This window comes from Nyctereutes procyonoides, unplaced genomic scaffold, assembly GCF_905146905.1.
Source record: "Nyctereutes procyonoides isolate TBG_1078 unplaced genomic scaffold, NYPRO_anot_genome, whole genome shotgun sequence".
Lineage (NCBI taxonomy): Eukaryota > Metazoa > Chordata > Mammalia > Carnivora > Canidae > Nyctereutes > Nyctereutes procyonoides.
The window spans coordinates 1,519,945-1,536,991 of record NW_026575129.1 but is presented as its reverse complement, the minus strand read 5'-3'; the positions used below and the strand labels follow the sequence as shown (position 1 = coordinate 1,536,991).

Below are 17,047 nucleotides of genomic sequence, written 5' to 3'. Positions count from 1 at the left end.
ATTCTGTGCAAATAGAACTACTGTGCTAGGCCATGAGATTGCAGGCTTTTCTAATTAGAATCTGTTTATTAAAAACAATTTTGGGTATATAGTTGGGAGAAAGGAGTTATTGATGAAAAAGCAAAAGGAAACAAAATTCTAAACCATAAAGCCATTCACAAGAAGCTTTCTGCAGACAATTAGAGACAGAAGGTGTTTACAGAAGTGTCAATCTTCTCTAACTAGTATAAGAACTTGTGGGAAAATTTATAATAGCCATCTTTTTGTTATGTTTTCTTTTTTCTTTCCATAAATATATTTTCTGTGTAATGCTTCTTTAACAAAGGAGTCTTTCAAAATATTTAGACCTCAAAGGTTATTGCTCTGTTTTACAGATTTTACAATTGTCAATCTCTAGAAAATGTGGTTTGCTAAATTGGTTGCCTTGTTTGGTAACTTGGCAACCAGGACAATAATATTCAAATTACCAACCCCAATTTCTGAAGCACAAATCCTCGTGTGATCTCTTAGCCAAGAAAGCCCTAAACATTTACTCTTTTTCTTCTTAGCTTAAAGGTGGACAATCCATTGATCTTCCAGAGTAGTTGCTTACATTAAAACAACGTGATGAAGGATTGTTACATCAGGTCACCCCCTTCCTCCCCACCTGCAGACTCTGCCGCAGCTCTGGACAATCTGCAAGTTGCTTCAGAGGAGCTAGTTGTTTCTCTTTCTTTGGGGGGAAGCTTGTGGCACTCTCTGATGTTCAATAATTCATTGCTTCCATGATTCCCAGGACTAGGTTTGGGTGTTTGTCACTATTATGTTTCTTCCTAAGAAGTGGCATTCCAGCTTTCCTCAGTTCCAAGAAAAAGAAATACCAAGCTATCTACTTTTTCCCCGTTCAGTTTTGCCGATCTTCTCCTGTGTCACACCAACGATCTCGATGTTGTCCTCAGCATCTGTCCTTGGCGCCATCATCTCTTCATTACTAACACTACTGAACAACCTCAGGGCCACAAACCGTGCTAGTCCGTCATGTGAATTATCCAGCTTCATTCTCACAACTCAGCCACAAAATGAGTATGAAAATGCAAGTGCGTTTTAAATCGATTCTTTTCCTCAACTTTTTGTGAGCGTTTTCTCGAGCTGACCACATGTTGCAGTTATTCTGAGCGTTGTTGTTGCGTTTGTCACATTTTGCAATTGTGAGTTCATTTACATTCTACAATGTCACTATTTCTCTTCCTCTTTTTACTTATCAGTTATCTTTGAATGTTTTGTCTTGTTTCACTGAGCCCATCTTTTGTTTAGTTCTTGAAAGCATGAAAGAGTTTCAGCATAAAAATTTGTCTCCTGGAGTAAGAGTGTCCCTAAATGTTAGTTTACTTAATTTATATTTACATCTTATATTTACTTATTTTTTTGAAATAAAATATTCCTTTTAGTTTGAGATTATTTTCTGGCTCACTCATTTGTAAATGTTATCAGAGTCTTCTTACTGTTCAAAAATGACACGGCCTTTTCCCTCTCACTGCTTTCAAGAGATTCAATGTCTCTCGGCCATGAGAGACAAATCATATGAATGACAGTGAATTTCTCAGGAGACACCTTGGGTACCTTCTGATTGGTTCCAAAGTACTTGAGGCACAGGACTGGCTAATGATGCCATATATTCTCTGTACGTCTATTCAGTTCCTTGGGAGGAGACTGAGAGTGGTGGAACTGGGATGTGGCTGGCCTCAGCATGGGAGCCGTCTCTCTGAATTTGTTAAGACTACTGTGTCTGGAACTGATTCAGCCAGCTAGGAAGGTTGAGCTGGTTTATGGAGTCAAAGTCCTCACATTTCAGATCATGCCCCTCATTCAGGGTGAATTGGCCATATTGACTAGAAGATGAGAGTAGCAAAATACCCTTTGGTTCATGGTCATCTGGTTTTGTGGGTGAGCAAATTTCTGCTGAATCCATATTCATTTCCAGTCTATAGCTTGCCTCTATACCTCTTGCCTTCCTCATTAGAATACCATCAGAGTAGTAGGAAAAAGACCCCAAAAACAAAAAAGAAGGCAGGGTGACTTCACATTTCTATGGTTTCTTCTTTCATCCTCTGCTGAGATGAAGGAAAAAGACTCCAGATGATTGCTACTACTCTTTCCCCAAGCCCTCTCATGACTTTGGTCCTAGGTCCTAATAACAGATGGATTTTATACCTGTGTGCTCCAAAAAGATCCTCCAAATAAAACATTGCTCCATGTCCCGAGACTGGGCAGTTCAAGATTGGCTCAAATTGTGTCAGGTTGGCTGACACTCTTTAATTCTGTATAAAATTAGAGCCTTAGCATCAGCATGGAGGATCTATCTTTAGGCTTTTTTTTTTTTTTCCACTTTCTGTATGTTTTGCCTGCCATGTGTTTAAAGAAGAAATAAAGTGGAAAACTTACTGGTTCAGCTAAGAAATATTCATTGTCAGGCTTATGGGAGAATTTTCTTCTTAAAAAAATTAATCATTTCTGCCTTTAACATCTTAAGCTCTGAACAAATTCAAATATTTAAGTATATCATACATAAGATATAACAATACAAAAATTTGAAAAACTTATTGTCTGCCCTGGATGATATAGTTAGGTGAGGAAAGCAGGTAAGAACACCAATGATCACAAAAGAGGAAACTCCAACTTAAAGGCTTCCAATTTGGGAAATTTTTTAGTTATTGGCCAATGCAAAAACCCACCAAGTGCTGTTCATCAATAACAGTATCACTTTGGATGCACAAAAAGAAGACATACCACCTTTTGGAAGTCAACACAGTGGTTGGTAGAGGGTAGTAGCAGAATATAGGGGAGAAACATCTAAGTTTGCCAAATTCCTTAGCAACCAGAAAGTTCGGACAAATTATGCAAGCTTAAGAACAACTCCTAACCAAACAGAACAGGAGGATTTCTCCTAGAGGCCTAAATGAAGAGTATGTAAGCGAGAAGATACTCTTGGAGACGTGAAATCCATTTCATTAGCTCTTCCATTCTTTCAGTCTAGAGGAATAGAACATAGATGTGCCACTCAACATCCACTAGCCACTGAAAAACCAATTCATAAACCACCCAGTTTAGAAAGTAGATGACCCAAGGAGATTCAACTTTTTAGAGAAACAGATTTCAACTCTGATCTGGAGTCCCTCTGGCTCCACCTAGGTAGGTGGCAGGCAGACCTCTGTAAGTCCATGGTGCCCCTTGATGGTCTGCAAAGGTGAAAAATCATTCAATGGCTTTCCCATCTCTGCGCCTTAAAAAAGCAGGTTTGGGGGCAATGATTAAGGGAAAATCTGCAGTCAGAATTGTTAATTAAAATGTCATACTAATGGCATTACCATCAAATAAAGTGTCTTCAGGGGGCAGGGCAGTTTCCTGTAACTAATGGTAGGTGATTCACATACCTGTATTTTGACCACATGCTTTTCTTGTTCATACAAATATGATTTCCTAGCTTCATACTCTTTCCTAAGAAGGGATCCTGCACTTGTGGCTTGAAGGCGAAGAAGCAAATCATCAGAAGCAGACCACATCTTTTCTCGAACATAATCTGTTGTGACTTCCTCAATTATGTCCTGGCAAGAGATATTTCTTTTGGTTACACTTCACACATCAGGTGAAAGGAGCATAGAGGCTAGCTTCTGGAGATTTTATCTTTGAGAAAAAGATCTGGATAGCTCTTTCTGGCCTGGTTTAAAAAAACAGACTTGACCAGAGCCAAGGGATGAACTGGCTTAGCTTCTTTCTAGCAACATGCTTTTGAATCCTTTGTACGTGCTGCTGCGCTGCTATGAGAATTTGGTTGAGTGATCTCAGGATCTAGAGGTGGAGATGCTGGCAAGGACCAGGTGTGAGGCCTGAGCTCCAGGGTGTGAAAAGGACAAGGATGAGTACAGTATGAATATGCATATGCATCACCTCCTCCCTGCCCAGGGCTGCCAAGGAAAAGACAGCAGTGGCCATGACGTCTTCTGGCTCCTCTGACCCCTTCTTGTTCAGGCCAGAGTAGGCACAGCTCTGCAATGAGCCAGGAGAAGTTCAAAATAAAAGACTTGGAGCAGAAGGAAAGGGGGCAAGAGAAGAAAGACAGGCGCTACCATGGCCAGACAGGGGGAACCCTGTCGGAATGAGAATGAACGAGGCAAAAGGAGGAAGGGGGACTGAAAAGTCTTTATGTGGGTTATGAACTGGGTTTGCTTTTTATGTTTGTAAGAGATGCAAGTCAAGACTGGAATCACTTCTATGGCTGGTGCCTTTGATCAGCTGTGACTGGAATCAGTAGATACTTAATTTAAAAAATTACAACCGAAATAATAAAAAAGATGCTTAAAAACCTTTAAGAGAAGACACATTTACAGTCATGAAATCAGTACTTTCAGATTGTCTAGAAGAAATGATTTTTTTTTTTTTTGAGCAGAGTAAGACCTTCCACTTTTTAATAATCCTAATGGCATGATGCTTAATTTCACAAGGTTACTCCTCGGGCATCTTTGGATGCCACTGGAGCAATTGTTAGCTCTGAAGTTTAACCCTTTGATGCTGCTTCTTCACAGTTTGATACATCTTTTCAACTACAGCATATGGCTTTTCCATATTGTCCACAGTTTCATTTTGCTACAAAGTAGCACTGATAAGGCACTGACACAGTACTATTTTCTTGTAAACTGTGGCAATCTTGAATATTTGAAATTAGTTATTTAACTCTTCTTCACTATCTTCTTGTCATTCAGGATTTCTGGTGGCATTGTTAGCCCCAGGCCACAGGTTTTTCTCTGAGTCTTAGCAAATATCATACCGGTGATTGGATCCACAAAGTTGCTATACTGCAATATCTTTGATCATGGAGACTTTTAATAATTCTTTAAGATCTACATTTGTGTACTCTTTTTTTTTTCTGAAATGGAACTAAACTATTACTAGTATTTTCTCTTTAAACATATATGATGCATGGATCAAATAGCAATTTTCAAATTTTGTGGGTCCAACTTTGGTCTCAAGTCCAAAGCAGTCCCGTGAACATCTTTTCAAGAATATTTCCCCCTAAAAAGCATTACTGACCTTTAAAAGGATAATTGTATCTCTGTGATAGGTGGTGAGGGGGAAAGAAAAAGACTTTCTGAATACTGATAACCAAGAAATTATTACTAACTGAACTTTTGTGTCAAGGCAAACCTAATGATTGACTTCTTAGGATAATGTACCATTCCAAATAAACTATGAAAGCTTTCTTGCCCTTGTTCTGTCTGGTGGTGGTAGGCCAATATGGAAATAATTGTAAAAGTTAGTAGCCATGTGGCCATATCCAACTGCATTCATGAAGACTTTATCTCAAGCCTTTGATAAATCAGTTCTTTCCTCTCTTACTTCCATGATTCAAAAATAGAAAAGTAATCACATTTATCTGTTCATAGTATAGTTTCATCAAACACAAACCTCCTACCTCAATTTCTTTTGCCATGAGCCATGATTCTTTAGGCAAGTAGGATTCAGGAGTGACCCAGGAAATCTCTTTTGAATCGATGTTGTAGTAGTACTCATATTTATCCTGGAGGGACAGTTTGAGCCACGAGCCTTCGGCAGACACTAAAGAAAGAAGTTTGTTACATTCTAGAGAGAAACACTGAACCCTTCAACAGAGTGTAGTTTCTCAGTATGTAAAATAATTTAATGAATAGTTTTTCACCAACCATTTGGATGGTCTAAGTTAAAATAACAAGAATTGAGTCACTAAAATGGAGTGAATTCTAGGCATTCCATGGCAGCTCTCAACTCAGCCCAATCAAGAGGACAGACTGATGTCTAACACTAGGGCTCTAGACCTCAAATTTCTCATGAGGATGAGAAGGGTCATAGATGGCTAACAAGAAGGAAAAGCAAAGAATATACAGCCCTGGTAGATGTGAACAGCACATCACAGCACAGGTGGACAGAAGAGACCAAGAAGCAAGAGTCTTCTTTGTTTAGGAAGTCTTCCAGCAACTTCTCTGAGAACGAGTAATCTGGAAGAACTGTGACCCACTGTTTAGGGAAAGCCAATAATCTGCATTAAACCAAAGCAGAAGTGACTCGTCTTTCCAGACAACTTTATCTGCCATATGCAAACACTAAGGTCACTAAGCAGGGAGGAAGAAAATGTCTGGTTTGACTTGTCTTGTTCTCTACAACCACACAAAAGAGAAAAAAATTGCAGAAAGGATTTAATATGGGGGGAAGGACGTACTAGGAAAAAAAACCTTGGCAGTCATGGCTTAATGAGGTAAGAAGAATATTTCCTCCTCAAGAATTCATGGGCTAAACATCCTATTTAGAAATCTGTTTATTTTGTTGAATGGTCATGATTCCTGTCCCAGACCAGTGAACTAAAAACAACAACAAAAATAAACATAAGGATGATCTGACCTCGATCAATCCAAGCCAACTGCTGTCAAGTGAGCATCAGACTACATGTCTTTGTAGAGAAATCAAAGTTCAAGTGAATTTCCTTATAGAATATTTAAATATGGATTCAAATAACTAAGCAGGGGTAATGTCAAGGACCCTTGGATGTATGTCGATTCTTTATTTGGTTTTAAGTACTCCTCAACTGTTCTGTCCTTGCTCAGGAAAAGAGATGTATCTCTTTTCAAATGGGCAGTCAGACAGCTGTTATCTGCATAGAAATGCTGGTCTATTGGACAATATATTGTACGGTCAAATTAGGATGATCACAAGTAATCATTATGGATTTAAGGTAACTCCTAGGTTTCTGAACAGGGAATTTGGGGATTTATGACTACATACACCAGAACATGGCACAAAGGAGGAGGGGTAGGCAAATGTAGTGGAGAGAAGATAAATTAAACTTGGGTCAGGATGGACTTGAAACTGAACTTAACCCTCGCATCAATACTATTATACAATTCTTTCTCCATGAAGGATGAGGTAGGGGACACTACGGTGATTCTGGATGAAGAGATGTGAAGGAAACAGAGAAGGGCTCAACAGGGATCAGATGCCAAGCAAGAAAGAATGGCCAATAGCCCTCATTACACTTCATTAATGGGCAATTTGCTACATTGCAGAGTGCAATCTCTAAGTTGGAAATGCATCAGACAAACTTAAAAAAAGTATGTAGGAGGTCTATGGGAAAGATCTCCAATTTATCTAAAGAAAAAATTTTTTTTTCCTCCAAATTCCACTTTTTAGGCCACTACTGTACAGTAGTTTCCCAAAGAAGAGAAGTCCATGACCTACGATATGGTGCAAAGAAACACAGCCTGTGAGTCAGGACACCTGCGTCCTTGATAGAACACAAGGTGTTCAGTAGAAATCTCTAAGAGTGGTGTGTTGATGATCAAAAATTGACCTCTTTGGGTTTGTCATAGTCTCCCTCTACCAAAATCTCATGAACATGTTTGTAAATCTGAAAAATGATTATTAGGCTCATGATCTCACAGATACTTTCCAGAGCCTACATTTCATAGTCTGCCATTGGATTGAACAGGCATAAATGCTTGCCAAGGTTATTGATCTGATCCCTTGGAGACCAGTTCACTCTACTCTATTCCATATTTTTAAAATTACTCTTTACTCCTACTAAAGATTGTGCAATAATGTACCATTTGTTTCAAAAAGCATAGAAATATTCGTGTAAAAATCAGTTTGTATCTCCAGAGAAACGGATCAACAAGCAAGTCCTACATAAAGCAAAATCTCCTTAAATACTGTATTTTCTCAAGTTTATGATAACATCCATGTATAGCCACCAAGTTAATCTGAGCTTTTTAAAAAACAAAAAAAGTACATCTAAATTTTTTTCTTTATCAAGACAAAAAATGCTTTAGAAATTTTCATTTGAAAGCATTATTTGTCTTAAAATTAATACAATACCACAGACATCATATTTAGAATGACATTTAGTTGCTGCTAAATGACTAAAAAGCTTACCACTTTTAGATTTGTGCTCTTTTGCCTTTGCAAGGGCATTATAGTACCTGTCAGCACATTCAGGGATTATGTCATTTGTATTGGGCAAAGAAGGCTTCAAAAGAGACAAAATATCACTTGGCTTTTCTTTCTCCAAACACTGATTAACATCGATGACCAGTGTAATCCCTGCATAATGAAAAAAAAGTTTCTGTTAATGGTTATCTTCTGCTTACCCGAGAGGTGTGCAAAGATATAACTCAACCTTTCAGGAATGCATTTGCATTAAACCTTTTACCCTTTCAGAGTATGCAACACCTAAACCCAAGACAGTCACCAACTCACTTACCAGTTTAGGTTGTAAGAAGAACAAGATCCCACAGGAGCATGGCTTATTAACAGTATTTCCTGGTTGCCCTCATGTGGTATGAAGGCACTAGGTTCTACTCACTGTATGATCTGTAAGTGAAGTGAATGCATACTAACAGTAGATATGTAGTCCTTACGTAGGTCATCAATCAGTATTTGAGAAATATTCTTCTGAAGACATTTATTTATTTTAGAATAAGTAAAAATCCTGATATTCTCTTATACAGTGCTAATATATTACACAAGGTTTGTCATAGGCAAGCTAAACAAATGTTCTAGAAAGGCAAAGGTATAGCTGGTGGACATAGGCAATCAAGTCCAGAAACTTAATTCTGAAACCAATTTAGACCTAAAAAACATCTTATCCTCTTTTAAATTTCTGCCTCTCTCCATAAATCAAAACATACTGAACTCTTCGTTGTCTTCAAAGTTAATATGGTGAGTTCTTTATTATCTACTTTAGTTGCAGCTAAGAATATTCTGGCCCAACCAATGAAACTACTGTTTTCACAAACCATAAATGCACTGAGTTAGAAACATAGAACAACAAAAACAAAAGAAACCAGGTTAAAACACTTTATAGACAAAAAAAAGTTTTTGAGGAAAAGGGGAGAGGGATTCCCTCCCTCCCTCCCTTCCAAACACACACATGTCAATCTGTCATGGTAGCATACATCATGTCAATTTGTATGGTAGCATACAAATGCCTAATGGTGTATTGGTGCCATCAAATTATGTTCACATGTGTGTGGAAGCAAGCAAGAAAAATGGAGTTTGACTTTCAACAGCCTGGAATCAAGGTCACGCAAATCCTGGAGGAACACATACAGAATCAGAAACTTCTGTAGCCAGCTTCAACTGCTGCAGAGCAAAAGGCACAGCAGTGTGTTCTTGGGCTTACAGGAGTTAACAGGAATGGATAAGCAGTTAGTCTTTCCTCTTCTTCAGGAAAGCTTTCAAGGATGGGACAAACATGGTACCAGTATTTGAGAGGTCTATGGTCTCAGAGAAGTAGAAGGAACAAGTAAATGATCAAGAATCCTCACATGAATTACATCTGACAGCTTCATCTAACCAGTAAAATGGTGTATTCTTTAAAAGATGGGTATTATGAAGGCATTTCTTGCATCTAGAAGTGTGCTTTATCGTCAAGTACTGACCTGTAAGTAGTAGGTCCACAGGTTCATTTTCTAGGTAACCAAAGCTTACTCCTCGTCTTAACAGAACCATTTTTCATGAAAATCTAAAGACCTGGAGAAAACCCTAAGAGAACAGTTTCTACCCTTATCATTTTATCCACAGTCCCTGGTACACAGTAGGTGCTTAATGTTTGCTGAGAGCTGCCAGAAGAGTCCTTCCTGCCATTATATGGTGCTATAATACCCCAAATAGTATGTTCAAGTACTATGGAGGAGTTTGGGCTTCTTTGTTCCTGCACTAAATGGCCTCAAACTCCTCTGCTTTTTAGTTTTCCCCTCCTGGCCTACCAGCTCTCTGTTCTTGCTGCTGTGTGTTTGCACAGAGCAACCAACACCTAACTGCCTGGTAATTCATAGCTTCTGCTATGCTCTGAGGTAGGAAGAGACACAACCAGACATGTTAGCTTTATTCCTAAGATAAGAATACACAGGCTCCAGGTATCTGGCCAAGAGGTCCCCAAAGAGTATAGTAAACCAGTTCCAGGCCACAGGCTTTGAGACATCTTTTTTAAAAAAATATTTTATTTATTTATTCATGAGAGAGAGAGAGAGAGAGAGAGAGAGAGAGAGAGAGAGAGAAAGGGAGAGGGAGGGAAGAAGGGAGGGAGGGAGGGAGGGAGGGGAGGGAGGGGCAGAGACATAGGACAGAGGGAGAGGCAGGCTCCATGTAGGAAGCCCAATGTGGGACTCAATCCCAGACCCCAGGATCATGCCCTGAGCCCAAGGCAGGTGCTAAACCGCTGAGCCACCCAGGTGTCCTGAGACATCTCTTTTGATTGCTTTTTTGCTTAATCTGTGGGATGTGGTTTAGTTCCAGATAATTTAAGATGTCACATAAATGGTCTACATAAAGTCGGGTATCTTTGTGGTAAGAAACAAATTAAGAAATCTCCCATAAATCTCCTAAGAGACTGGAAAGAAATATGTTACATCTTAAGTCATATACTGGCAGTCTTTCTCTAAGGCATGTATTCTCTCAAAAGAGTTGAAATAATTCCTAGCAGGGCAAAACACTGGTTCTTGGGAGGAGGGGGCAAAACATCTTTCTGTGCATAAAGCATAGATTTACATATGGTACCTACACAGATACACAATATATGTGTGGTATTAAAATTTCGTGGTGAGAAATAATTAGGAAAAATCTATCTAAAAAAATTCCTTAAGGTACAATAATAGGAGAAGGTTGGGAAATATTGCCCCAAGTCAAAAATAGAGACACACATACTTTAAGCAAAGAAGCTCCAGTGAACATGAACACTAGGCCCAAAAGAAGGAGAACTGAGTTACTCTGCTCTTTTAAGTCTTGTCTATGGTAAAACATATAGGACAACTCTTTTTCTTTTCTTTTTTTTTTTTTGTTCATGAATTTTTATTCAATGAAGCCAAATGATGGGTTCATTGGCTGATGATTACTTTACTCATCTCTTTTTATGTGTATATAAAATTATATGTACATATAATATATACTCATATATATACAAATATATTTACACATATATAACAATTTTTCTTTTATCAGATTATCTGGGAGTGGTTTTGATGCTTACAACATGTGACTAGAATCTGTTTTAAGTCTTCATACAAAGGAGCAAGAATGCTTTTAAAGGTAAGATTAAACTCCTTTCTGACAAACTGGAAAATTCTCATCTCAATGTCAGAGTATAGAAGGTCTTACTTCAGAGTATCTTTTTGGTGTTATGTACCATAGAAGAAACAGTGTCAACTCTTCCAAGGCACAGGATAGAGGTAGAAGATAGGATTTAGGGAAGCCTGGGTGGCTCAGCCGTTGGGCGGCTACCTTCAGCCCTGGGCGTGATCCTGGAGTCCGGGGATCGAGTCCCACGTCAGGCTCTCTGAATGGAGCCTGCTTCTCCCTCTGCCTGTGTCTCTCTCTGTGTGTCTCATGAATAAATAAATAAAATCATAAAAAAAAGAAGATAGGATTTTATTTTATTTTTTTTTAAATTTTTTATTTATTTATGATAGTCACACAGAGAGAGAGACATAGGCAGAGGGAGAGGGAGAAGCAGGCTCCATGCACCGGGAGTCCGACGTGGGATTCAATCCCGGGTCTCCAGGATCGCGCCCTGGGCCAAAGGCAGGCGCCAAACCGCTGCGCCACCCAGGGATCCCGAAGATAGGATTTTAAATGTGTAGATCTGGAGAACATAGTCACACATATTTAAGGAAGCCTCTGCCTTTCATAGTCAGTAGAACCATGAGTCTCAATGGAAAAAGCAGAACAAACTTGACATTTGCAGGTCACATTGTAGGAAGAACAGGAATAAAATGAATAAGATGACTTCTAAATTGGTTCGATTTCTAAGAGAAAAAGTGTAACCCTTTCAGATCATTTGAGTATTTTACAATCTAATTTTTTAAAAGTATTTTTTCAAACTGTGGCTTCCTTCAGTTTTATATTTAAGTTTAGATATCTTATGTATGCATCTCAAATTTATTTTTTTTTAAGGATCAGAGTGCTAGAATGGAAAGACTTCAAAGACCCTAAGGGTATAAAAGTTCAGGTTGGGAGAAATGCACATATTTTTACAGGCAAAGAAAATAAAAACCAGATGTTCCCCAGAGTTTCCGAAGTTTAAAACTATATCTTTGGGGGCGAGACTAAGAAATCTCAACAGCATTCTATGACCTGATACAACAGGATACATCCTAATTATGCCATGAATGGACAGGTTATGAACAACACTTCCAGGAATCTTCATGTAAATAGGTTATTTGTATATACAGAGTATTAGCGTATCATTCTCGAAGCTACTCTAGAACATCATGTGATTCTTCATACAATTTCTTTATGAAAAGAGAGGCTTAGAATAAAATTAAAAACTTAATCATTTGAGCCAATGAAGGGATTTGGCCAGTTGCTGAGTATGTCTATTCCACTTATACATTCTAGACCTCGGGAAGTAATCAAGACTGGTTTGAGGACTCAGCAGGAGAGAGAATGAGATAAAACCCCACTGATCACTTGACCTCTGTTAGCCTCTACTCTGACTGGTGGACCCCAGGGACATTTTGCGTTTCCCATGAGTAATGTCAGTTCAGAGCCAATGTCCTGTAATCCCTGAGAAGTCTGATTGTGTCTTTTCCTCTCAGCACAGCCACCACAGTAGAGATTGTAGACTTCTTTAGGGGAAGTCTGGACAAAAGGTGAACTATGTAAGATTTTGAAAGTGTAGTTGTTTGTTCTCAAGAGGACCTGGTGTCCCCTTCATTCAAGGGGTTCTTCGTCTATAAATGGCTTCAGTCTAGGAATTGATTTAGCGGCTATTTAATGTAATCTTTGCTCTTGTTATTTGAGTTACACTTCCATTCATTTGACCTAGAACTCTTCTTCCACTAGTACAAGTCAATTATGAATTTAGTAGATGGTCTATTTCACTTCTAGGAATGCCAGGGTCAATTAGCCAATTCTGTTGGTCTCTGTGAGTCAGGTTATTCTGACGACTGCTTTGACTCTGCTGTCCATTTCAGTAACCACACCCATTTAGCTTCCATGATTAAGTGCTGCCATCTGTCCTCTAGGGCCTGCCCACAGGTTTTGGACTCGTCAGCCTCTCCACAACTGCATGAGCCAATTACTTAAAATAAATCTCCTACTTTCTCTTTCACTATATATGTGTGTGTATATAGGTATGACATACTTTTCAGAGAAACAACTATTTATCTACACACTCACAAACACACATATATACACAGATACATGTCTTTATATGTTGCTCTGCTTTTTTTTTCCAGAGGAAAAAGATATATATAGCTCTGTTTCTCTGAAAAATCCTGACTAATACAATGGAAGGCATGGTAGGAGGACAGGCATTACTAAGCAGACTGGGCTTGTGTCCTAAGAATTAAAATTAAAACAGGGCTTGATTAAACTATAAATTTGAGAGTTTAGAAACCACTTTTTGCTTACTGGATTCATTCAGTAACATCCTCAGATTTTGTCAGAGTTAGCATCTAATCACTGAAAACAGTGTCACCACAATGAATCTTGTTTTTGTACATACACTCAACAACTGAAATCACTAAGGGTCCAAGTCTTGTCAGAAATTTAAACTACATAATTTAAAAAATTACTAAAATAAAAAATATTAATTCAGTGGCATAACCAGCAAGGCGCACTGGGCTAGCAAAAGGGGGTGAGGGCTTACACTGTTTTGCTTTGTCCTTGTCCATGTTGGCCTCATTGACTGCATGCTGTATCTCATCCAGCCAAAGAACTTTGGAAACACTTTCAGAGTCCTGGGAGTATTGTCATAGAATAAAAGAAAGAACAATGAATGATGATTAAACAGAATCAATAACTGCTTTTCAAGAGTCATTTTATTTTTTTATTTTTTATTTTTATTTTTTTTTCAAGAGCCATTTTAATAGTTTCCACAAACTCTCATTCAGCAGCTACCAAGAACTGTCATATACTGTACAAACTATTAATGAAATAACCCCCAAATCCAACCTCTCCTCCCTTTTCCACTGCCACCCCTTTAGTCCAGCCTACCATCATCTCTCACCTTGACAGGTGTGTTGGTCTATTTGTTTTTGTTGCTTCCATTACTGCCCTCAACTATAGTGGTCCTCTACAGAGAAGCAGCTGATCCCTCTGCTTAAACTCCTCCACAGAGTTCCCCCTGCACTTAGAAGAAAACGAAACTCCCTTCCCAGGGACTGTAGGGATCTAACAATCCAGTCCTGCAGGCTTCACTCATGCTCCTCTACTGCCTATCCCAGACCTGCACATCAGCCTCCTTCAGATCCTAACATTCTAGCCCAGCTGTGTGGCTGTTGATTCTTTCTTACCACTCTGGCCTTAATTCAAAAGCCTTTTCTGAGTATTCTCTCCCTTAATCACTAACTGTAGCTCCCAAGGTGGTCTGGAGTACCACAGGATACTTTAAATTTGGGGGAAACACAATGATAATTGACATTTATCAGACATAGAGACAAAACCAGAGTAAAAAACCAACCAAACAAAAATGCAACCCTTAAGGAGCTAACAGTTTAGTAGAAAAGATATATTTATCAAAAAATAATTATAACATGATCAGGGCAATAATAGCTATAGATACATGATCTAGAAATAAGGAAGGATTAATTTACAGTAGGGATGAATTACAGAGGGAGAAATAGTAGCTAAGAACAGCTACAGAATGGAAGTGATAAAAGCAATGAAAAGGTATTGAATTATCTTTTTTAACTTTTGGGTTGAATCTGATGATCAAACTACAAATATGGTGCTGGCATATAATGTAATTAAATGGGACTTCCAGACAGCAACTGTCAGGATTACATAAACTTGCCCAAGATTACAAGTAAATATTTTCAGTAGAAATTAAATAGTTTTAGGGAAGAAGAGACATTTTTAAATAGTGATGACATTTGCCCATGTGTAGTATAAAGTGTCATGTGCTAAATGCAAAAGCAAGCTGTGATGAACAGAAAGTAGCTCATCAGAACTATGGAGAGCCAGTTCCATCATTTTGGACTCATGAGGGATGGATGGATGGATGGGTTGCAGGAAGGAGAAAGAACATTCACCAGCTCCTCCAGCAGGCTTCAATACTATTCCCCTCAGAGACTAACTTGAAATAATGTATGTGGAAAGCACTCTGAAAATGAGACAAAGAACCTATTATTTCATCCTGTAACATCTTGGGCAAATGGAGACCATTGTGGAGGGCTTGGCACCTGCTTCCGCAATCATCTCTAGCTAGATCTGCCACATGGGAACTGTCACCTGTGAGCGAGAGTCTCCATTTCTTAAGAGAATGGATGGGAAGGATTCAATCAGGAAGATCGGAAGTTGAAGACTAGAGGAAGACTGATGAGACAGGGGAGAAGGAGCTCTTTTTTTCTGTTTCCAGGGTCAAAGAGAACCTAAACACTCCTCCCAAGTACAGCCTAAAAACTACATTCCATACAAGTTCATTTACATCTGTCTCAGTTTTTTGAAGACTATTTACCAAATTCCTTTGTAACTTATCACCGTAGAAGAAGCACCATACAAACTTTTGCCCAGATGAGAGGGAAGTTACAGTCCCACTTAAAAGCTTAAAGAATCTGTTTTATACAGCAAACCAAAGAGAAACTTGACAAATCAAATGAATTTAAGTCAACAGTTTAAATCATGACTCATTACACTAAAGGATGCTAGAGTTAAATACAAAACCAGGAGTGAAAACCAAACACTACCAGTTTAATGTCTCCTTTTTACATTGTTTACCAAAAGACTGGAACTGTATTTATAGGATGGTCAGGGCTCCATCTCTAGCTTAAGAGCCAGATTCAATGTATGAGCTACAAATGGATTCAGTAAAGAGAAGCTAGGTCATCTGTAAATTAAGTCATAAATTCCTGAATTTTGATGAGTCCTAGACAATTTTAATTATACAAAAAAGTACGCTTTTCAATATTCTGTGGCATTTTGGTTATTATTTCCACAATAAAATAGCTTTCAATCTCAGCTTCTGTTATCATATATTATGTAGCTAAAATATTAGATGCTGAATTTTGTTAAAAGGATTTTATTTATTTATTTATATTTATTTATTTATTTATTTATTTATTTATTTATTTATTCATTCATTCATTCATGAGAGACACACAGAGAGAGGCAGAGACATAGGCAGAGGGACAAGCAGGCTCTCTGTGAGATGCCTGATGCAGGACTTGATTCCAGGACCCCAGGATCATGACCTGAGTGAGCCAAAGGCAGACACTCAACCACTGAGCTACTGGAGTGCTCTTAGACACTGAGTTTTGATTGTAAAACTCTTGGTGTGATGAAATTTAATCAAGTGTGAAAAGTTTACACAGATCAACTCCTTCCTGGCTTATCCCATAGCCTGTAAGTCTCATGTGAAACCTGTATTTTCTGATTCTTGCTACATTTTATATGCAAAATGCTGTTGGATTGTTTGGCTTAGGGTTTAACCTTAAGTTGTGTTAATTACAGAAAAATCTGTTACAATGCAGTTCTTTTTTTTTTCTCTTTTTACTACATGTTAAATCATATCCTCCAGGAAATAACTACTCATAAAAGCTAATATGTTGCGCAACAACATGATCGTACTAAACACTACTGAGTTGTACATTTAATAATGATTAAGATAGTAAATTGTATGTTACACATATTTTGCCACAATTAAAAAAAAAAAGCTCATTATAGACCTCACCAACAACCATGGAATAAACAGAGTCCTCTGCATTCAATGCTGTATCATGATTTCAGTTTAACCAAGTATTATTTAACACCGCCTCCACCCGCCACCCCTCTCCCCTCGCCTGCTGCCGCCCTTGCCTGATCCTATAGAGTTAACTAACCAACAGCTCAGAGTGTGCTGAGTTATGGCAAAACAAAACACCATAAAACCAAATCTGGCCAAGGAGTAATGACAAATTCAGACCTATGTGACACTGATGGAGAATTTTCAAAGTAATCAAGCTCTTAAATTTCACTTCCTAAAAAATTCTTGCTTTTCACGATTCATTTGATTTATAATTATGTAATGAGTTTAAGCATTAAGATTCGAAAGAGCTGGAAGGATAAGGAA

The 17,047-nt window shown here is 38.3% G+C and overlaps 1 protein-coding gene across 1 annotated transcript in view; it reads right to left on the bottom strand.

The window, feature by feature from the left end:
* Positions 1-17,047, bottom strand: part of IQGAP2 (IQ motif containing GTPase activating protein 2) — a 297,908-nt gene that overhangs the window by 58,683 nt on the left and 222,178 nt on the right. The window contains exons 14-17 of the mRNA XM_055342241.1: positions 13,649-13,739; positions 7,933-8,100; positions 5,447-5,589; positions 3,411-3,581 (exon numbers count right to left, since the gene is read on the bottom strand). Of these exons, the coding sequence (XP_055198216.1) occupies positions 3,411-3,581; positions 5,447-5,589; positions 7,933-8,100; positions 13,649-13,739 (573 nt within the window). The remainder of the gene's footprint in view (positions 1-3,410; positions 3,582-5,446; positions 5,590-7,932; positions 8,101-13,648; positions 13,740-17,047) is intronic.